At 39.5% G+C, this 23839-nt stretch overlaps 1 protein-coding gene across 1 annotated transcript in view; it reads left to right on the top strand.

Moving 5' to 3' along the window:
- The window catches only part of SMARCA1 (SWI/SNF related, matrix associated, actin dependent regulator of chromatin, subfamily a, member 1), a 48774-nt gene that overhangs the window by 10189 nt on the left and 14746 nt on the right, over positions 1 to 23839 (top strand). The window contains exons 4-20 of the mRNA XM_060756230.2: positions 554 to 654; positions 757 to 857; positions 1609 to 1788; positions 4247 to 4402; positions 4719 to 4850; positions 6161 to 6229; positions 6837 to 6946; positions 7152 to 7378; positions 9583 to 9704; positions 10211 to 10363; positions 11791 to 11923; positions 13013 to 13161; positions 13510 to 13629; positions 15345 to 15455; positions 15595 to 15708; positions 18750 to 18872; positions 22797 to 22929. Coding sequence (XP_060612213.1) covers positions 554 to 654; positions 757 to 857; positions 1609 to 1788; positions 4247 to 4402; positions 4719 to 4850; positions 6161 to 6229; positions 6837 to 6946; positions 7152 to 7378; positions 9583 to 9704; positions 10211 to 10363; positions 11791 to 11923; positions 13013 to 13161; positions 13510 to 13629; positions 15345 to 15455; positions 15595 to 15708; positions 18750 to 18872; positions 22797 to 22929 — 2234 coding nt within the window. The remainder of the gene's footprint in view (positions 1 to 553; positions 655 to 756; positions 858 to 1608; positions 1789 to 4246; positions 4403 to 4718; positions 4851 to 6160; positions 6230 to 6836; positions 6947 to 7151; positions 7379 to 9582; positions 9705 to 10210; positions 10364 to 11790; positions 11924 to 13012; positions 13162 to 13509; positions 13630 to 15344; positions 15456 to 15594; positions 15709 to 18749; positions 18873 to 22796; positions 22930 to 23839) is intronic.

Here is a 23839-nt window from a genome sequence, read left to right as displayed (position 1 = left end):
TGACTTTACATTTTCCTCTATTTTGTAAACATTTTTCATCAATAAAAAGGGATTGTTTTTCCCCACAGTCAAGTGTGGTGGATTGTTATCTTATGGTCTCATTTCTAGCTCTGGGTTGCGACAGACAGGTCCTTCTCAGCGGTGCCCCCCCCCCCCCCCCCGGCTATGGAATGCTCCCCCTAAGGACCTTAGATCAGCCCCCTCCCTCCTGACATTTCGAAAGAGAGTTAAGACCTGGCTGTTCGAGCAGGCATTTGCAGACGCAGTATAACTGATTAATTGAGACTCATGGAACGACGGGGACAATGCAATGGAAAATGATTTTAATGATGAGACACTCAGAACTGTATTTTATGGTTTTAATTTTAAGGTGTTTATTGTTTTTATACAGTTTATACTTGTTTTTGACTGTATTTTACCTTGATTGCCAAATGTAAACCACCTTTATTTATTTATTTCTAAGTATGGTAAATAAATAAATAAATATAGGATATTCCTTGCTAAAAATACTTCATAGGAGCATCTCACCTTAATTTCTGCATACATTTTGCAGTTACCGCCATAGGCGCACAGAGCAAGAGGAGGATGAGGAGCTCCTTTCTGAGAGTCGGAAAACCGCAAATGTGTGTGTTAGATTTGAGGAATCTCCTTCTTGTGAGTATATTCATGGAACCCTTGTTGCATTTATTTACTTGGCTTAAGAATGTATGTTTCACTAAAGGTAGAAGTAATGAGACATCAATTGATGTTTTTCAGATGTTAAAGGAGGAACGTTACGCGATTATCAGGTCAGGGGCTTGAATTGGATGATCTCTTTGTATGAAAACGGCGTGAATGGGATTTTGGCAGATGAAATGGTAAGCTCCTCACTTTTGGAATGCATTTTTCAGAAGGGAAGAAAAGATTGCTCTCATAGGTGCCATTAGAAAGCATCAAAATGAGTTATGTACAGACTGGGAACTATTAATCCTGTATCAGAGTACAGCTCACAGAAGTCAGTGGCTTCTTATTGGGATTTCTTATTGATAATAATCTTCTTATTACATCCCCAACTAGTTTTAAAGCTCTTGGGAATTTAAGGCCACTTTTCTAAACCTTTTTACTGCAGAGGAACCCTTGAAGTAATGTTCAGGTCTAAGGAACCCCTGTAAAAATATTATGATGTCTGCATCTCCAAAATATACCCTACAACAATATTTCCCCCCTCCAGGCATGATATATTATAATGGGACTGCAGCATTATGTATCTCATAGTCGCAAGGAACAAAAAGTTTTGTGTAATTCAAAGAGAAATGAATAATGCATAGCAGTAATGTAGTCTGAGGCTCACATATTCAGTGGCAACCTGGCTCGAAGCAAAATGTAATTAAAAACTTCATTATCTGAAATATTTCTTGTGTACTGCATGCTTATGAGAAGCTGTGTTTTTATTGTCTCAAAATAAACTCTAACCAGAGTGGTAATTTGCATATGGCAATATACTGAAATTATAGCAGGTTTTCGTACGTCCCCATTCACGTTATAAATGGAAATTAGTCTGGTGCGGCTAAAAGTGACATATCTCTTCATTATTACAGTTGTAATTATTGCTGTTATTATTTTGGTTAGGGTCTTGGAAAGACATTGCAAACGATTGCACTGCTGGGCTACCTGAAACATTACCGAAATATCCCTGGGCCTCACATGGTTCTGGTTCCGAAATCAACGCTGCACAACTGGATGAACGAATTCAAACGCTGGGTCCCTTCATTACGCGCCGTATGTCTCATTGGGGACAAGGATGCCAGAGTAAGTGAGTCCTCAAGAACATTCCCCTTGTAATTATTGTTTCTTGCATAGTACTTTGCAGAGTACAATAGGACCAATTGATTAAGCCATCAATGAAATTTGCATTTATCCGGCACAGAGAAAATTGTGATTGCAATGGGAAAAGAGTATAACTTTTAAGCTGATGTTTGCATGTGTCAAGTCAGGTCGCATCTGAGTTCAAGATATACTTCTCCCTGCCTCTCTTTCCCAGGCAGCAATAGCATTTTTATTGGCTAAGATTTTACTAATATTAGCTCTAGGATTGCTTCATTTTTTTTTGGTTTTTGAAATTGAAAGCCCTTACCTAGATATAGATAGATGCTTATAGCAACTGTCTCTAAATGAATCAACAACTCTATATTACAATTAGAGAATCATAACATAAGAAGGGACCACAGAGGCCATGTAGTCTGACCCTTGCTATGCATCGATATACAATTAAAGCAGTCCTAAAAGATGCCCATCTGTTTAAACATCTCCAAGCGAGAGTCCACTACTCTTTGAGGCTGTCTTTTCCACCATCCATCAGTTGTTATGATAAAGAAGCTACTAAGGAAGTATGGAAATTGGCAATAAATGATAAGTTGACATGTATATTAAAAGTGAAAAGAGGTATATGGAAACAAAGTGATTTTGATGATGTATGAAGAAAATTTATCGAAAAAGGATTAAAAAATAAAGAAGGAAAGTTACCTCCACAAGAAGAATTGAAATTTTGGACAGATGATATGTAAAAGCTGTGGCTCAGGAGAGGGGAGGGGAGCACAGCGGTGAGGGATAGATAATATGTATAAGCAGAAAAATAACACTAGATGCCAAAAGTATGGTAAGTTGTATTGGATAATATGTATCTGCAGTAAAACAAACAATGTATAACAAATGTATTAAACCATGATAAAATAATAAAAAAATATTAATACATGATAAAGAAGCTGTTCCTGATATTTATCGTATATACTCGATTATAAGCTGACCTGAGTATAAGCCAAGGCACCTAATTTTACCACAAAAACTGGGAAAATGTATTGACTCGAGTATAAGCTGAGTGTGGGAAACACAGCAGTTACTAGTACATTTCAAAATAAAAAATAGATACAAATAAAATTATATTATTTGAGGTATCAGTAGGTTAAATGTTTTTGAATATTTACATAAAACTGTAATTTAGGATAAGACTGTCCAACTCTGATTAAACCATTATTTTAACCTCCTTCAATGTAAATGTGCTTACATATCCTTCCAATAATAAGAAAGAGTAAAATAATAAATGTAATAAAATAATTATAATAAAATAATGGAAATGTAATAATAATAATAATAATAATAATAATAATAGAGTAAAATAATAAATGTAATATTAACAACAATAATAAAGTAAAACAATAAATGTAATATAATAGTAATAAATAGAGAAAACGTATTGTCAAAGGCTTTCATGGCTAGAATCACTGGGTTGTAGATTTATTGGGCTTCATGGCCATGTTCTGGAAGCATTATCTCCTGATGTTTTGCCTGCATCTATGGCAGACATCATCATCTATGGTGAGCATTAGGATTGTCTGCGTGCCCCATCTCTACCTGAAAACTGTATCCCAGTTATATCCTACCTTGTCCATGTCCAGCATTATTTTTTAAATTTTAAATTATTGCATTTGGCCCAGCCATAGGTTTCAAATGCTTGTTGTTATTGTTACTGTTTATTGTTTACTTTTGTTTATGAGATTTATTTTAACTGTTATATTGATTGTTTTCTTATTGCTTTTACTGTTGATGTTCTTTGGGCTCGGCCTCATGTAAGCTGCACCGAGTCCCTTGGGGAGATGGTAGCGGGGTATAAATAAAGTTCTATTATTATTATTATTATTATTATAATTATTAGACATCCTCAGAGGTTGTGAGGTCACAACCTCTGAGGTTGTGACCTCAGGATGTGGCCTGAGGATGACCTCACAACCTTTGAGGATGCCCGCCATAGATGTAGGCAAAATGTCAGGAGAGAATGCTTCTAGAACATGGCCATACAAAAACCTACAACAACCCAAATAAATTATAAATATAATAATAGTAATAATAATAAATAGAGTAAAATAATAAATGTAATAAAAATAATAACAGAGTAAAATAATAAATACCATTGACTCGAGTATAAGTCCGGGGGGGGGGGGGGGGGGGGTATTTCAGCCTAAAAAAAGGGCTGAAAAACTCGGCTTATACTCAAGTATATATGGTAGGTGGAATTGCCTTATAAGAAACTTGAACCCATTGCTCCACTCTGACGCAGCAGTAAATAAGCTTGTTCCATAGTCTGTATGACTTCCTTTCAGAGTTTTGAAAATAACGATCATGTTGTTGCACAGTCTTTTCCAAGCTAAGTAGATCCAGCTGCTTTATCTTATTGAGAAGCATTTTTTATGTTCACTTTTTATTTTTGTGTTAGGCTGCTTTCATCCGTGATGTTATGATGCCTGGAGAATGGGATGTGTGTGTAACCTCCTACGAAATGGTCATAAAAGAGAAGTCTGTTTTCAAGAAATTTAACTGGAGATACTTGGTGATTGACGAAGCTCACCGTATAAAGAATGAAAAATCGAAGGTATGCATCAGTTTCATTTCTGTCAGTCCTTGAAGCCATAATACTAGAACAGAAGTGTCTGGGGAGAAAAAAACCCATCAGTTTTGTGAGAAACGAAGGCATTCTGATCTATGTTGGCAAAATGAGAACACATTAGAATGGAAGGAAGGGATGTTTTAGAGTAGGAATTAAAGCAACAATTATTGATTCATATTTCAAAACAATAGCATATTAGGAAGTGATGCTAACTTAGAATTAATATTGAAATAATTGGTATTCTAATTTGTACACATGCCTGTTGGGGGGATAATAAATCTGATTTTTCATTTTTTTGTAGCTCTCTGAGATTGTACGCGAGTTCAAGACAACCAATCGGTTGCTATTGACAGGAACACCTTTACAAAACAACCTCCATGAGCTTTGGGCATTGCTCAATTTTCTTTTGCCGGATGTCTTCAATTCTGCAGATGTAAGATTGGGGCTGGCAATAAAATTGTGCTGTTCTCTAGCATCCCTTTAAGAGCTATCTAGTTTCTGTCAAAATAGTGAGGGGTTTTGCTTTATGTTTTATTATAATAGTCTGCAATATAAAAGCTGACAAACTGCTCTTGGAATGGTTCCTCCAGCTATGAGTCAATTATGTCAGTCAAGACATTGGAAGCAGCCTTGTTATGGCATTCATTTTTTAGACATTGCCTAAGCCCAGTTGGTTTACAATAAACAGTGTCTTCATTGCATTGTTCCCATTTTATTTTGGCCATGTACTCTGCACATGCACTTTTAGGGCAGAATGAATGTGTTCCTATCTTTCTGGAGCAACAAGTACAGCCATGTTGGCTTACATAAATAGCGAGACATGGGACAGCCACTGAATCCCTTTGCTGAATTTGGCCCTTCTTCCTGTTACAGAATAAAGTATATATTTTCCCCTGACATTATCACGTTGTGTGTGTGTTTCCAAACTCTTCCATTGTTGTCCAATGATTGGCATCTCTGCCAAAAATGAAATTATGCCAGGGCACAGGGTAGATTTTACTATGTGGTGTAAAAGGAAAGAAATTCACATACTGTTTTGAGTGCAAGCTGCTTACATGTCAGTCAGATTTAACGCTGCTGACTTGCTGTATGTATTCGAGTATAAGCCGAGTTTTTCAGTTCTTTTTAGACCGAAAAAGCCCTCCTTGGTTTATACTTGAGTCAAAGTTAATTATTATTTTACTTTGTAGTAGTAGTAGTAGTAGTAGTTGTTGTTGTTATTATTATTTCTTTTATTATTTTACTCAATTTATTATTACATTTACATTATTTTACTGTATTATTATTTTTATTACATTTATTAGTTTACTCGATTATTGCTATTATTACATTTATTATTTTACTCTATTAGTTATTACATTTCCACTATTTTACTCTATTATTAATATTATTACATTTATTATTTTATTCTCTTCCTTATTATTGGAAGGATACATACGCACATTTACATTAAAGAAGGTTAGAATAATGATTTAATTCCAGTTTTATGTAAACATTCAAAAACATTTAACCTACTGATCCCTCAATTAATGCAATTTTATTGGTATCTATTTTTATTTTGAAATATACCAGTATCTGCTGCATTTTCCACCCCCGACTTATACTTGAGTAAATGTGTTTCCCTAGTTTTTGTGGTAAAATTAGGTGCCTCGGCTTATATTTGGGTCAGCTTATGCTCGAGTATATATGGTATATAAGTAGATTGATCACATTAACACTTCTCTCTTTTTAAAATATCTTTAGGACTTTGACTCATGGTTTGACACTAAAAATTGTCTTGGTGACCAAAAACTCGTAGAGAGGCTTCACGCAGTAAGTATAATGATACTTCTTTCTCAGGTAATATAAAACTTTCTGTCTCTGGATGAAATACCTTCAAAACCTAATATTGTCAATTCTGACAACTCTAATCCCGGGAGGCCTAGCTACCATAAGGGCACCAGGTTTTGTCTGATTGTGGAGGAAGCTAAACAGGTTAATCCCTGGTTGTTCCTTGGATGGAAGAACACTGATGAATCCCAGGAGTAGGAGGCTGAATTCTAGAGAAGGAACTGGCAAAACTCTCTTGAGTATTTCTTGTGTAAGAAAAGCCTGTGGAATACAACGAGGTGGCTACAAATTGATAGGCAACTAGAAGGCACTCTCTCTCTTCCCTCCAGCTGCTAAACAGGTTGTGCTCATCTTTTCTTTCCCCTTTTCTGACTATATGCGATCTCTTAATGCCACCAGCCACTTGCATGATGATTATTCTTGCATAGTATTACTGATATAATTGCAGGCCAGTTGGAAGGAGCTCCTCTGTGCAAAATGCTGTGGGTAGATGGGGAAAAGGCCTTTTCAGCATGAATATAAAGCATCTGGAATCAGATAAGGTTGTGCTCAGGATGGTGTGATAGACTGTTACTTATTTTTCCATCAGGTTTTAAAGCCATTCCTGTTACGGCGGATAAAAGCTGAAGTGGAAAAGAGTCTGCCTCCTAAGAAAGAGGTGAAGATTTACCTGGGGCTCAGCAAAATGCAGAGAGAATGGTAAGACTCCTTTTCCTTTATTCCAAAACGTACTCCACATGGTTGTTGGTGTCTGCGAGAGCCTTGGAACCAATCCCTGCTGGATGACAAAGGTCCCACTATATTTATTTTAGATTAAAAGACATCCACATGTTAATATGTGTAGCTTTTAGTGAGCATTTAAAGGCACATTTGTTTTAGAGTAGCTGAATGAATATTCTTTCAGGTATACTAAGATTCTGATGAAAGATATCGACATCCTGAATTCAGCTGGAAAAATGGACAAGATGCGGTTGCTGAACATCCTGATGCAGCTGCGCAAGTGTTGCAACCACCCGTACCTGTTTGATGGTGCTGAACCCGGCCCGCCGTACACCACCGACACACACCTTGTGACCAATAGTGGCAAAATGGTGGCTCTGGATAAATTGTTGTCAAAACTCAAAGAACAGGGTAAGTTTGGCCTGTTGTGAACAGTGGTCAAGTTACAAATCACACTGTAACACAGGGACAGGCAATTCACAGAATGCGGGCATCATTTTTCGTCCCTGTAAACACCTGATAGGCTCTATCAGCACATCTCGGGCTTGGCTGGAGTGATAAAGTGTCACTTCTGGTTGTCATTTTGTCTGATTTTATTTTATTGTTTATGATTTGGGGAGGCTTGGAGGAACATCAGGGGATCAAATAGGTGTGGTTTGGATGTATTTTTTAGTGTTTCCTGGCTTTTAGAAAAACCATGGTTCTGAGGCCAGGCCTTCAGACAGTAGATGTATGTAGCATTTTAAAGGGACATTGACTGGAATGGCTATTTGACTGACGAGACTGTTTTATTGTTTAATGCTTGTTGATGTATTGTTTTAATTATGATTTATGTTTAATTAGTCGTCCCCTGGCACACATTGTTGTGGCCCAGTCTAGTGATCTGGAAAATAAAGTAATGAGAAAGTGTTGGTTTCTAATATATGTAATTTCTTTATGCTTGTGGGTAAGGAGTATTTCTTGTTGTTTCTTCGTCAGTGTTGATGTGGAGAGTGTCTGGTTTGCCTGCTCTGGAATATGCAACATATCATTGTCCTTCTTTAGGGGTCCCTTTCAAATCTATGATACTATATCTCTTTGTGTATTTTCTGTTGGTCATGGGGGTTCTGTGTGGGAAATTTGCCCCAATTCTGTCATTTGTGGGATTCAGAATGCTCTTTGATTGTAGGTGAACTATAAATCCCGGTAACTACAACTCCCAAATGTCAAGATCTATTTTCCTCAAACTCCCATCTGTATTTCATATTTGGACATATGGAATATTCATGCCAATTTTGGTCCAGATCCATCATTGTTTGAGTCCACAGTGCTCTCTGGATGTAGGTGAACTACAACTCCAAAACTCAAGGTCAATGCCCAGCAAACCCTTCTAGTGTTTTCTGTTGGTCATGGGAGTTCTGTGTGCCATGTTTGTAGCCCTATTTCTTAAGTTTAGTTCTGCATCTTGTGGTGCCAGAGAGCAAACTTCAGCGCCTTCCAGGTTGTCCATTCTTCTATGTGCCCTGGAGGGAGTTTCTCATTTGGTATCAACCATTAGTTGATGTGCTGGATTTTGGCCTGCCACTTTTGGACTCTCACTTGCTGAGGTGTTCTTGCAAGTATTTCTGTAGATCTTAGGAAACTGTTTCTTGATTTAAGGCATTGGCATGCTGGCTGATATCTGAACAGAGGGATATGTCAATGCCTTGGTCCTTTCATTGCTTGCTGCTACTTCCCAGCAGATGTCACTTGGTGCGATACCAGCTAAACAGGGTAATTTCTCCAGTGGTGTGGGGTGTAAACATCCTGTGATAATGCAGCATGTCTCATTAAGAGCCACATCTACTGTTTTAATGTTGTGAGGTGTTTTCCACACTGGGCGTGCATACTCAGCAGCAGAGTAGCAAAGCGCAAGGGCAGATGTCTTCACTGTGTCTTGTGATCCCCAGGTTGTGACAGTCAGGTTTTGTTCAGTATTATTTCTAGCGCCCACTTTTCGCTTGATATTCAAGCAGTGCTTCTTGTAAGTCAGAGAACGTTCCAGAGTGACTCCTGGGTATTTGGGTGCCCTGCAATGCTCCAGTGGGATTCCTTCCCAGGTAATCCTCAGAGCTTGGGATGCTTGTTTGTTCTTAAGATGAAAATCACACACCTGTATTTTAGATTGATTAGACATCAGATGGTTTTCCCTGTAATAGGAAATAAAAGCACCTTAATCTTTGGAAAGCTTCTGTTCAACCATCTCAAAGCTCCCTGCTTGAGTGGTGATGGCACAGTCGTCAACATAGATGAAGCTCTCTGTCCCTTCTGACTGTGGCTTATAATTTGTGTAAACGTTAAACACTGATGGAGCAAGCAGGCCGTTTTCTGTTTTCGTCATCTGCTTCTCTAGCTCTGGAACTCAACAAAAAAGCTCCTGTTTTGTAGCAGATTTCCTATGGAGCAGGTGAGGTGGTCGTCCTTTGTGATATTATACAATTTTCTCAGGACAAAGATGGAACATGGAAGAAGAGAGGGGGAAACAAGAATGGCAGAGGTCCTGCATGAAAATGAAAAATAACTTCTTTTTAAATCAACAATTCAGTTCAGTTTGACAGCATGATAAAATGCATTCCTATTATTTGTTTGTGCCTCAGGTTCCAGAGTCCTTGTTTTTAGCCAGATGACCCGCTTACTGGACATACTGGAAGACTACTGCATGTGGCGAGGTTATGAGTATTGCCGCCTGGATGGGCAAACGCCACACGAGGAGAGAGAGGTGAGAAGGATTTATCTCATCACTTGGTTTTTCATTTCTCTCTGTCCTGGAGGCAGGTTGGAGCCTGTGCAATCTCTGTCCAGTGACTCTTATTTGGTGACCAGTCATTTCTCCGCCAACGTTTACGTTTCCCAAGGCGCTAGCTTGCCAAGTAAAGATTTTTATGTGTGACAGGCCTTATAAACAGAGATTGATCCGAGATTATGGAATGGTCCCTCGGGTTTCTTTCATGTCATTCAGTCTTCTAATTTAAGTTTGAACAGTCACTTGAAAAGGAAATAGATGAAAGGTGCATTTACAAAGAATACCGGTGAAAAACAGCAGTGCTTACTGGAGGATATCTGTCTCTCATGGGATGGCGTTCAAGTGCTTCTAATACTTCTGGTGGGGCGCAGGAAATCGCTCAGAGTCTCCCTAGCATGACAGCTTTCCATAGATATAACTTGAGTTTGTACATCTTCCATGGAGGCATTATTTTTATGAAATTTGTTGTTTTTCCTTTTTAGGAAGCAATAGACACCTTTAATGCTCCCAACAGCAGAAAGTTTGTTTTTATGTTGAGTACAAGAGCTGGAGGTTTGGGGATTAATCTAGCAACTGCTGATGTTGTTATCTTGTACGATTCCGACTGGAACCCCCAGGTTGATCTGCAAGCGATGGTAAGCAACCTTTTTGTCCATCTCAGGCAAAGCTTTGAATTGTTTCATAGTCATCATATAAAACATCTCTGAGATGGGATTTGCCTTTAAGGCAGACATAAGATGAGATACAACAGAGCTGGAAGCCTTCTTTGGCTTGATTTATGTGTGATCAAACAGCCAAACTCTGGGCTCACTTGTACAAAGCCAAACCCATCAGTGAGGCTTTGAACTGTAGCTGTATGTGTAGTACAAAGATACAAGAGAGAAAAGGTCTGGCCTTTCTACTTTCTGTTAAAGATGAAGTTTTCTATTCAGGTCTGATGGATTGGTCGGTTAGATGGGAGGACTTGATTTCATTTCAAGGTTTATCTCAAGGGGTATCAGTGATGGCTGGAACTACAGGAGATTCCACCTGAATATGAGCAAGAACTTCCTAACTGGGAGAGCTGTTCTGCAGTGGAACTCTCTGCCCTGGAGTGTGATAGATGCTCCTCCTTTGGAGACTTTTAAACAGAGGCTGGATGGCCTTTCGGGGGTACTTTGAATGCAATTTTCCTGCTTAATGGCAGAGTGGAGTTGGACTGGATGGCCCATGAGGTCTCTTCCAACTCTCTGATTCTAGAAACCTAGAGAGAACACCTCTCTAGGCATTGCCAGGTCATCCTGCATTCCTCTATGACACCCAAAGCTCTTCACAAAAAATGAAATAATGTTTAACAAGCCCATGGCCTACTCCTTAAAAGAGGGTCAGCAATGAGAATAATGCATGTAGTGGAATAAAGTGTGAGAATAGCAACAACAATATAACTTTCTAAAAGTGATAATCTTCATAATAATAATAATACTTTATTTATACCCTGCCACCATCTCCCCGAGGGGACTCGGAGCGGCTTACATGAGGCCAAGCCCGACAACACATCAATAAAACAAAAAGCAACAAGCAAATAAAACAATACAATTAAAATAAATTACATATAAACAATAACATGCAAGGATTTAAAAACCTATGGCCAGGCCAAATGTAATAGCTTAATTTTTTAAAAAAAATAAAAAAATAAACGCTGGGCATGAACAGAGGTAGGATGTATCTGGTAAGAGGGTTTTAAAAGAGGGTGTGGTGGAGGCTCCTTCTTTGGAAGCTTTTAAACAGAGGCTGGATGGCCATCTGTCAGGGGTGATTTGAATGCAATATTCCTGCTTCTTGGCAGGGGGTTGGACTGGATGACCCATGAGGTCTCTTCCAACTCTTTGATTCTATGATTCTAAAGAAATAAAGGGAGAGCAACCCAACGAGTAGTTAAAGTGCTTCTGAGGACATTTTGCTGGGAATTATTTCCTTATTCAGGGAGTCTTGATATTTGCAATGTTTTGTGCATATATGTTTTTATGTTGCTTCTGTCGGACTTTCACATATGCTTCTCACGTATCGGAATGTTTATGAATAGGATCGTGCACATCGTATTGGTCAGAAGAAGCCGGTACGCGTCTTTCGACTCATCACTGACAACACTGTAGAAGAGAGGATTGTAGAGAGAGCCGAAATAAAACTGAGACTGGACTCAATAGTTATACAACAAGGTATCACTTAACATTTCTGTACATCTTTGGCGTTTCGAGAGCTAAATGTAGACTGTGTTTTATTTTCAATTATGTTATTTTGTACTGTTTATTTTACTTGATTGGTTTGTTTATTTTATTGTGGTGTTATTTTGTTGTTTATATTTTATGTTGCTGTAATGTATCGCTGGGCTTGGCCTCATGTAAGCCGCTCCTAGTCCCCTTTGAGGAGATGGTGGCAGGGTATAAATAAAGATTATTATTATTTGAAACACAACAAGATGAGTCCACAGCAGACACTCTGCTGGCTGTTGAATTGGATCACACGTCGGACACTTCCCAAGTGTCTAGGACTGTGTGATGTATCGGCGAATAATGCGTGCAGATCCCAGTAAGGTGGCCTCCTGCAACTGGCAGATGGTAATCTTGTCAGCGCCGATTGTGTTTAAGTGCAGGCCAAGGTCTTTAGGCACTGCACTCAGTGTGCCGATCACCACTGAGACCACCTTTACTGACTTATGCCAGAGTCTTTGCAGTGCGATCTTTAAGTTCTCATATCGTGTCAGTTTTTCCTGTTGTTACTCTGCAATCCTGTTGTCATCTGGAATTGCGACATTGATGATCCATACTTTGCTTTTTAACATAATTGTGAGGTCAGGAGTATTATGCTCCAAAACTCTGTCAGTCTGAATTCAGAAGTCCCAGAAGAGTTTGGCGTGTTCATTTTCTGTAACTTTTTCCGGCTTGTGATCCCACCGGTTCTTTGACTCAGGCAGATGGTCTTTGTGGCACAACTTCCAATGAATCATCTGAGCAATGGTGTTGTGACTCTGCTTGTAGTCTGTTTGCGCGATCTTCTTGCAGCAGCTCAGGATGTGAGCTATTGTTTCAGCTGCTTCCTTGCAGAGTCTGCATTATTTGGGATCTGTTGTCAACTTTATTATTATTATTATTATTATTATTATTATTATTATTATTATTATTTGGCCCAGGGGTTTCCCTTAAAGTCCATTAAGGTTACTGAAGTCCTGTTTTGATGAGAAGGGAGTTCCTTAGTAGCATATATATGGAAAATATTGAGAAGCTTTGCATCTTTGTTTCCTGCATCAGGGAGATTAATCGATCAACAGTCTAATAAACTGGCAAAGGATGAAATGCTGCAGATGATCCGACACGGAGCGACACATGTGTTTGCCTCCAAGGACAGTGAGCTGACGGATGAAGATATTACCACTATTTTGGAAAGAGGGGAAAAAAAGGTGAGAGGCCCAAAGTTGACTCCCTGAACCCTATGAGAGTTGTAATGGCAGCAATGGGTCTAGAGCAGGCATGGGCAAACTTTGGCCCTCCCGGTGTTTTGGACTTCAACTCCCATAATTCCTAACAGCCGGTAGGCTGTTAGGAATTGTGGGAGTTGAAGTCCAAAACACCGGGAGGGCCAAAGTTTGCCCATGCCTGGTTTAGAGGCAGCTGTATGTTCCTTCAGCACAATTTATTTCATTCTTGTTTGCCTCTTTAGTTCTTTTCATTTGTATTTGTTTTGTTCAGGTAAAGCAAGATTTCTTAAGGCAATGGTTTCCTCTTTTTTTGTGTGTTATCTGCTATAGACAGCTGAAATGAATGAGCGTCTGCAAAAAATGGGGGAGAGCTCTCTTCGGAACTTCACTATGGAGACGGAAACGAGTTTGTACAATTTTGAAGGAGAAGATTATCGAGGGAAGCAGAAGGCACGTTTCTCACTGTACTGATGAAATAAACACGCTTGCATTGCAGCTGAATGGGTTACTTAAAGAAGGCCATAAACACGAAAGTAGCGGCTCAAAATGTGTTATATTGGGAGTAAATCTAGGATTTTGTCATGTCTCTTGCTCTTTTTTCTGGCTTCTTCTGATTGGTGGTACTATTGATCCACTGTAAGTGTATCAAATGAGTAAAAAGGCTTGAGTTTTTAAATTTGCTCTTATCCAGTGGTTCCCAACCTTTTTTTGACCAAGGACCACTTGACCAGGGACCATTTTGATCAGGGACAACTTTCTAAAATGAGTACCAAAAGGGCTATGAATCAGTTTTTGGTCAACTTTAGATTCGGTTTGGTTATTTGGGGTGCTGATTTATTTATTTTCAGCATTTATATGCCGCCCTTCTCACGCCGAAGGGGACTCAGAGCGGCTTACAAAATATAAATACATACAATATATTATATTATTAACATAGCACAATATCAATATTATATATCACAACATTGTACTATACCATTATATTGTAATATTGTTAGTAATACTACATGTAATATAAAATATCTAATTATAATATTGTATTATTATTACATTGTATTATATTATAATATTATAAATATTATATGAATATACAATATATTATATTATATGATTAGTATAGCACAGGAGACAAGATGGAACTTGATTCAGAAAATTACATTGGATAGACCGCATCAGCTCTAGTTTCTGATACAGAATATATGGCATCCAGTAGTCACCATCTGCTCACCCACAGAAAGCCATATTTAATAATCTAGAGCTGATGTGGTGGTAGTAATCTTTCTTGGGTAGTCAGTCTCCCCCCTCCTGACATCCGCATTGCCTCGGCACTATAAGAGGATTTCACGAGACCAGTCGCTCTCGTTGCTGCGAGGCAACGGTGTAGTAATGGTGAAGCTGTAGAAAATATTTTCATTCTTGCGGACCACTGGTGGTCCATGGACCACAGGATGGGAACCCCCGCTCTTACTGAATGAGTGACTTCAGCCAAATCTGTTTTACATTCAGGCTCTTTCTGGCACAATATTTTAGTTAGCTACCTTCAGAGGAGGACACCCTGGTAGTGCAGCGGGTTAAACTGCTGAGCTGCTAAACTTGCTGACTGAAAGGTTGGCGGTTCAAATTTGGGGAGTGGGGTGAGCTCCTGCTCTTAGCCACAGCTTCTGCCAACCTAGCAGTTTGAAAACATGCAACTGTGAGTATATCAATAGATACCACTTCTGCGGGAAAGTAACTGTGCTCCATGCAGTAATTCTGGCCACATGACCTCGGAGGTGTCTGTAGACAACACCGGCTCTTTGGCTTAGAAATGGAGATGAGCACCAACCCCCAGAGTCTGTAAATAATACTGTAAATAATAATAATAAATTTAATGCCAAGGAGAAACCTTTACCTCCAGAGGTACCAAAGATAATGTAATGTCTCTGAGATGCTTTGTGTATTTCCTCCTTCCTTTATTAGCTTTTAATTCCTCCTAGCATTCAGAACTTCAGTATAAATCAAGTAGGCAGTTTGCTCATCTGTCTATGAAGATGGCACGAAAAGCAAACATGTTTGTTCTTAGAAACTAAGCCAAAAGCCTTTGAGAATTCAGCAGCACCATCTTGATAACTGAACTCAGATTCTTGCTACATTTCAGTGGTCTTAAAAATGAATTTATTTTCCAGCTGAGCATGATGGAATGGATTGAACCTCCCAAACGAGAGCGTAAGGCCAACTATGCTGTGGACGCCTATTTCAGAGAAGCCCTCCGTGTCAGTGAACCAAAAATCCCCAAGGTGAATAAATTCAGTTTATAGTGAATGCTCCCTCCCGCAATGAAGTAACCTTGTTTATATAAACCAGTGTTGCCAGGGTTTGCAGACAAGCGCATATTTTCCAGTGTGGCATTACTAATAGATACACTTCATTTCCAAGGCTCCACGACCTCCAAAACAGCCAAATATTCAAGATTTCCAGTTCTTTCCACCGCGGTTATTTGAACTTCTGGAAAAAGAGATTCTTTATTATCGCAAGACCATAGGCTACAAGGTAAGTGTCCATCTCCATATCCCGAGAACATTGATATCTCTGTGCCTCATTTGGAAATGAATAGAATATGTGGGATACTTCTTACATATATAAAAGTCACAGATGCTTTTTTCCTGTGTCTGGTGTGAGAGAATTGGCCGTCTGCAAAGATGTTGCCCAGGGGATGCCCAGATGTTTTACCATCCTTGTGGGAGGCTTCTCTCATGTCTTCGCATGAGAAGCTGGAACTGACGGACAGGAGCTCACCCCACTATACCGATTTGAACCACTGACCTTTCATTTAGCAGTTCAACCGGCACAAGGGTTTAACCCATTGTGCCATGAGGTGCTGTTATGTGGTTACTAGCCGTCCCCTGCCACGCATTACTGTGGCCCAGTCTGTGTATATGTGTTTTGTGTGTGTATATGTGTGTGTATATGTGTGTTTACACACACACACACACACACACGTGTGTGTGTGTGTGTGTGTGTGTGTGTGGTTTTGCACATGTAATTTTTATGTTTTGGCTTTTAAAGTCTCTTCTGCTGTATTTTTCAGTGTTTTTATGAGTGATGGTCGCTTGTTGGCCTGGTAGGTGTATAATGTCCAAATTTGGTGTCAATTTGTCCAGTGGTTTTTGAGTTATGCTAATCCCACAAATTAACATTATATTTTTATTTATATAGATGGGGCATATTTGACATGAGGCCCAAATACAATAGAATATGTGTTTGACTGACCTCTTTCTTTAGCATTGGATTTATTCCCAGGTTTTTTGTTGCTCTTACCTTTGCTGTTAAAGCGTATATGTTCCAGTTTATAATTTGAAAGATACCTTACACTGTTTTGATAAAAATATAACTCAAAAAGGTTTGTGTGGTGAATTCCACTGATGTTGGAATGTAGACTGAAGGAAAAGAGGATGTTGTAAATTGGGCATTTTTGTTGTCCTATTGTCTCCTCATTTAAGCAGTTTGCTTCTTCCAGCACATTTCTCCACCTGTCTCCCTAAGAGATTTGCAGGATTTTTCAGAGGCAGCGCTGATGGAATCATTCTAGGAGTTGAGTGTGACATCTGTAGACAGTCCACATTTCACAAGCATATAGCAGGGTTGGGAGGACAATAGCTTTATAAACAAGCACCTTGGTATCCCTACAGATGTCCCGATCCTCAAACACTCTCTGCTTCATTTGGAAAAATGCTGCACTCGCAGAGCTCAGGCGGTATTGCATTTCATTGTCAATGTTGACTTTTGTGGAGAAGTGGCTGCTAAGGTAGTGGAAATGGTCAACATTTTCTAACGTTACACCATTAAGCTGTATTTCTGGCATTGGAAAGGGATTGGCTGGTGACTGCTGGAAGAACACTTTGATTTTTTCAATGTTTAATGAGAGGCTGAGCTTCTTGTATGCTTCTGCGAAGGTGTTTAGAGTGGCTTGTAGGTTTTCTGCTGAATGCACACAGATTACATTATCATCAGCATATTGGAGTTCTATAACAGATGTTGTGACCTTGGTTTTGGCTTTCAGACTGCTGAAGTTAAATAGCTTGCCATCTGTCCGATAGATAATTTCCACTCTGTTGGGAAGCTTCCCCTCAACAAGATAAAGTATCATAGCAATGAAGATGGAGAATAAAGTTGGGGCAGTAACACATACCTGTTTGACACCCGATTCCACTTTAAATGGGTCACTTTGGGAGCCATTGCTGTCCAAGACTGTTGCCATCATGTTATCGTGGAGGAACCACAGGATATTCACAAATTTATCAGGGCACTCAATTTTTGGAGGATGGCCCAGAGAGCACTGCTATTCACTGTGTTGAATGCCTTTGCAAGGACAAGGAATGCCATGTACAGAGGTTGATTTTGTTCCCTGCATTTTTTGGGGGGCTGACATGCAATGAAGATCATGTCCACTGTTCCTCTGGAGGGGCGGAAGCCATTCTGAGATTCTGGAAGGGTGTCTTCTGAGATGGGCAGAAGGCGATTTGCAAGGATTCTTGTGGGAATTTTCCCAGTGGAGGTTAGAAGGGAGATACCTCAATAGTTTCCACAGATTGTTCTTTCCCCCTTTTTGAAAAGGGTGATGATGGTGGCATTTTTGAAATCTGCTGGAATTTTCTTGGCCACCAGCACTTTTTCACTGAGCTAGTGAAGTTGTTGTGTCAGTTCAGGTCCTCCCTCTTTAAAGATTTCAGCAGGGATCCCATCAGGTCCACTGGCTTTGTTATTTTTTTGTTGGCTGATGGCATTGCTGACTTCTTCCAAACTAGCCGTTCTGGGATTCTGGGAGGGCTCGTATCGACAGGGGTGGTTTCCCAGATTCAGGTAATAAGACACAGGATGGGATACATCTGAGAAGATGTGAAGAATTCTGAACACTCGATTGAGGATTTTTTTAAAGACGTTTCAGTTTTGTAGATATAGAATACTTCCACTATTTCCTATACAGTGTGGCTTTTAATGGTGATTTGAAGTGATGAGCTTAGATATAACATAAAAGAAAGCCAAAGCATTATAAATATTATCTTCATGTCGGGTGATTACAGCTCAAGCGTATTCAGTGCTATAAAACGGGATGTCTGCTTCGTTGCATCGAAACAGAAGTCGGCGAGTGTGTCTGACTGTATGTGTGTATGCCATACTGCCATCTCTCTTATTCATGGTGTCCTTGAGCACTTTTTAGACCTAAACAAGACCCTCTGGAGGCACTTTGGTTATTTACTAGCTGCAGTTACCATTATGCTTCTGTACAACAAGGGCCCGCAAGGCATGAAAGAACAACCGGGGACGGATGAGTTATGATACGCCACATTCACCTTGCCTGGAGAACTTTTCCCAGAATGGTAAACACCACTACAAGAAACACTTCTCTATCAGTGTCCTGAAGCCGGGAAAATATTGCCTTCTCTAACAAATACTCAGTAGAGAAGATATCCATCAATCCTGTACATGTTTCTGGGAAAGGCTGTAAAGGGAGACCGAGAGGGCTGTACACAGAACCCCTTAATGGTGTTGCTTTTTTACTATTTATTCATTCATTCCTCCGCTGATTGCAGGTCCCCAGGAATCCTGAACTCCCCAACGCAGCTCAGGTGCAGAAAGAGGAGCAGCGGAAGATCGACGAGTCGGCACCTCTGACGGCAGAAGAGGCAGAAGAGAAGGAGAAACTTCTCACCCAGGTAAAAGGCTTCCCAAGAAGAAATATGTAATCAGGTCTGCTTATGGTGCACTTAGCTACATTTTGAAGGAAAAAATATGTATAGCACGCCGACAGCATTTCTATATTCTGAGGAATGCTGCAGAAACCATGTTCTGAGGATATGCATTAATGCAGTGGTTCTCAACCTTCCTAATGGCATGACCCCTTAATACATTTCCTCATGTTGTGGTGACTCCCAACCTTAAAATTATTTTAGTTGCTACTTCATAACTGTAATTTTGCTACTGTTGTGAATTGTGTGTAATGTAAATATCTGATAGGCAGGATGTATTTTCATTCACTGGACTAAATTTGGCACAAATACCTGATACGACCAAATTTGAATACTGGTAGTGTTGGGGTGGGGTGTTGATTTATTATTAAATAAATAAATAAATAAATAAATAAATAAAGTATTTCTTTACTAGATTTATACACTGCTCTTCTCAATCCCGAAGGGGACTCAGAGTGGTTTACAGATTATGGCAAAATTCAATGCCACATTATACAACAAATAATAAATATAACATATCAAATTATAAACAATTAAAACACTTTCAGTTAAATTCAAATTCAAATCAAACAACCAGGAGTGAACCATGGGTTGAAGTTATGAAAGTTGAGTGCGACATGGAGGAGGGGGGGTGTCCTGTTAGCCGAGGGGCCCCCATAGAAACCATAATGGGGAGGGGGAGATGCAGGAAAGGGAGAGCATTAATTTGGCCTAGGGATCGTGGAAATTTAGTAACTCTAAATTGGTCTCCTGACGTGGTAAGCTGGTGTACCCAGGATGGCAGTCCCTCTGGATTGAAGGTGGTGCTGTTACACATCCACAGAGTCTGAAAAAATGGAATTATTCTCATCCTAAATATTTCAGATAGTGGATACTCAACCTGACTTGTTCCTGTTTCCCAAGCGGTCTTTTCCTCATGAGACTTTAGAGAAGAAGGCAGTTAAACTAGCAAGGCTCCTCTTGAGTCTAAAGCTCAGAATTTCCTCAAAACGATACTGATCCCCCCCCCCCCCCCACACACACACAAAGAATCATCTTTCCCTCTAGACAATCCCTGCTATTGTTTGGATTAGGATACTAATATACGTTACAGTGGGTGGTTCCAGACCCTCCACGTTCAGTGTTTCCACTTTAAACATCCACCGGCTGCTCTCCAAACCCAGATTTGCTTTAGCCTTTCACCAGACCTCTTTCAAAACCAATTTAATTGTTTCCGTGAATAGAGAGAGAGAGTAGGGCCATTTGCAAATCATTTTTAGATCGCTTTGGTGTTTTAGCATTACAAAGCAGAAAGCATCAGGTTTTGTCACAGTCTCCTTAATACATTCCTGCGTTAAGTATTCACAGGCTTGAGTGGTGCTCATATAAATGGCTATTTTCATGATTGTCCTTTGAAAATTTGAATTGCCTCTGTTGATTGAAGTGAAACTTTGCTTGAAATTACATCATCAGCCAATCATTCTTCGTTTCTGCGCCGCCGTTTCTGAAAACCTTTAATGATAGTATTTAATATCTGGAAGGATGTGTATCAGTATACCTGGATTTTTTTTGCATATTTCTTTATGACCTTGACAAGATAAGTGCAAGTTCACTTAGTAAGGGTAAAGATTAAGTCTAGTCGTGTCTGACTCTGGAGGTTGGTGCTCATCTTCATTTCTAAGCCAAAGAGCCAGCATTGTATGTAGACGCCTCCAAGGTCATGTGGCCAGTATGTGTTGCACTCCAGGACAGGAATAATCCTCTGACTTTAAACACAACACATTGAGTAGGAAAAAACAATCCTTTTATTGAAGTTAAGTCAAAACAGCAAAGTTAAAAGCACTTTAAGGAAATAGGTAAATCCAATTAGGTAAGAAGAGAAGCAGGAACAAATTAGTCCAAGGTAGAGTTCAGCAAAGTCCATAAAAGTGAAGTCCACACAGCTCTAATACCATTCGGAAAATCAGGAATACATTGATCCAAGGCTTGAATAAGCAAACATGAAATCCAGGAATCAAAACCATGAAACAAGAAATATCTTAGCATGAATCCTCAAAGCAAGGCTTCCTTGAAAACACAAACGAGAACTTGGTATGATTCTAAATGATGCTTCATCTGACTACACATCCCAAACTTGAGACTTTTATCCCCTCATTAGCTAGGTCACTAGAGGTCAGAAATTGGTTTCTCTTTAATTGAGGCTTTGTTATTGCTTTTTGTCGAAGCCTGGCAGAGCGCCAAAGCCATTGCTCAGTTCTCCTGTTTTGCCTGATCTCTTCTCGTCTATATCTTTGCTCGTTATCTATTTGCTTATTAATTTTTGCAGCTGGGGCAGGTGCCGAGTTATTTTCTTGTTCTCTCTCATGAAAACTCTCTGGTAACAATTCAGAAAGCACACGATCATCCCCACACCCCTCAGGGACATTCCATGGGAAACTACAGGGATCTCCTGGTCATTCTCTGCATCAATATAATTGAACCTCATTAACATCATTCCCTACATCCAAACATAATCCTGAAACATAATCGCAGGCTGAACTCCAACAGTATGACTGCATGGAGCGCCTTTACCTTCCTGCCAAAGTGGTACCTATTGATCTACTCACATTTTCATGTTTTTGAAGAGCTAGGTTGGCAGAAGCTGGGGCTAACAGAGGGAGCTCACCCTACTCCCTGGATTCGAACCACCAAGCTTTTGGTCAGCATGTTCAGCAGCTCAGTGGTGTAATCTGCTGTGCCACCAGAGGGCCCTTACCATTCAATTATTTCAAAGTATTATTTAATGCTATATACACGCATGTGTAAGTCAACCTCATGTATAAGTTGGAGGCAGGTTTGGTGGTCAAATTATGGATTTTGATATGACTTGTGGGTACAGTGAGGTTCTTCCACAGAGAGGGCCACATGGTTCATGTTGGCAGCCATTGCCATTTCTCAACCCAGGCATTCAAACAGGTCTGAAGTGGTGCCATAGTGGAGAAAGTAGAGGAGATGGGCACTTCTTTCAGGGTCTCCCAATCTCTTGCCTTTTGCCACTCCGGGCACTGAATATCGCTGCTTCTTGGCAGGGAGTTGGATTGGATGGCCTATGAGGTCTTTTCCAACTCTATGATTCTATGATTCTAAGTCAGCTCGCCACTTTTGTGGGTTTGACTTTTGCATATCTGAATATTCATTGATTCGATTGAATGTTGCAGTTGGCCACCTTGATTAGCATTGAATGGCCATACAGTGCTAATGAAGGTGGCCAATTGCAACGTTCACGCCTGCCTCCAGCAGACAAGAGTTCTTTCTCTCACCCTGGATATTCCACAGATATATAAATCTCACTTGCCTAGTTCTTTAGTACTGCATCAAACCATGTAGGGGAAGTGGGTGCCTTGGCCATCTTTGTTTCCCATCCAGGTGTTCATTTCATTCACCATTTGCTTTGTAAGTGTACAAAATGGAGTCCAGGAGGCCTGGGAGATTGCTGATGACATCTGGACATGTGCCCTCAGCCTTTTGCAATTTTATTTGTGACTTGCGCTTCTTCGAGTATGATATAAGCAGAAATCCATTAAGATTGGGATTGAACTTTGCTTCTTTGGAGAAATGCCATTTACGGGCATGAATAATAATAATAATAATAATAATAATAATAATAATTTTAAAAAAACTGCACAGCCTTTCTCTCCTTGATGCACAGTGAGAGGTGTGTAAAAAATAGCTCGCTCTGATTTTTATGACTGAGTAATAAACCCTGGATAATAGATGCATATGGAAATCCTGAAAGATCATTAACCCCTGTAATTATTGTGTGACATTGTTACGGGAGCCTTAATGAGCAAATCTGACTGTATCCTTCCAAAGTTGCAAGATTTTGCACAACGTTTTCCTGCTTCACCTCTACGGCAACTTTGTGCTCCACAGGGTTTTACAAACTGGAACAAGAGAGACTTCAACCAGTTTATTAAAGCCAATGAAAAATATGGACGCGATGACATCGATAATATTGCCCGTGAGGTGGAAGGGAAGTCGCCCGAAGAAGTCATTGAGTATTCAGGTTTGATGATTTGCAACTTGAGCCTTTTCAGAATAGTTTTGGAAAGAGGAGGACCTTTTTGCCCAATTAAGCTTTTGAATTCTAGTCTTACTAAAGACGGCCTTTGTATCTGTGTGTGAGTGGGGGGGGGGGGGGGGGGGGGAGGTGCATTCCTTGACTCACCGTAGAAATTATTATTATTATTATTATTATTATTATTATTATTATACTTTGTTGTTGTTGTTGTTAATAATAATAATAATAATAATTCCACAAAACAGCATCAGATATATATTTGTTTTCTATGTCAAATATTCTAGGAGTCTTTGAGTAGGAAATAAATAAATAAATATTCACATTTTATATACATTATATATACATTACTCCCAGAATTTTCCTAACATTATCAGATTATATTCAGATTTTTATGCAGCATTGTCTTGACAAATAATCTATATAAATAAAAATGTAATGTTCATTTGTGGGATTCACGTAACGCAAACACTCCTGGACGAATTGATACCAAATTTGGACAGCATACCCCTAACAGCTCAATGTATGCCTTTCACTCAAAAAATTTGATTTTGTCATTTAAGAGTTGTAGTTGCTGGGATTTATAGTTCACCTACAATCAAAGAGAATTCTGAACCCCATCAGCAATGGAATTGAACCAAACTTGGCACACAGTTCTCCCATGACCAACAGAAAATACTGGAAGGGTTTGATGGGCAGTGTCCTTTGGTTTTGGAGTTGTAGTTCACCTACATCCAGAGATCACTGTGGACTCAAACAATGATGGATCTGGACCAAACTCTACATGAATACCCAATATGCCCAAATGTGAACACTGGTGGAATTTGGGTAAAATAGAATCTTGACATTTGGGAGTTGTAGTTACTGGGATTTATAGTTCACCTACAATCACAGAACA

This window comes from Anolis sagrei, chromosome 10, assembly GCF_037176765.1.
Source record: "Anolis sagrei isolate rAnoSag1 chromosome 10, rAnoSag1.mat, whole genome shotgun sequence".
Taxonomy (NCBI): Eukaryota; Metazoa; Chordata; class Lepidosauria; order Squamata; family Dactyloidae; genus Anolis; species Anolis sagrei.
Note: the sequence above shows the minus strand (reverse complement) of the source record. Positions and strands in the feature narration are given on the sequence as shown.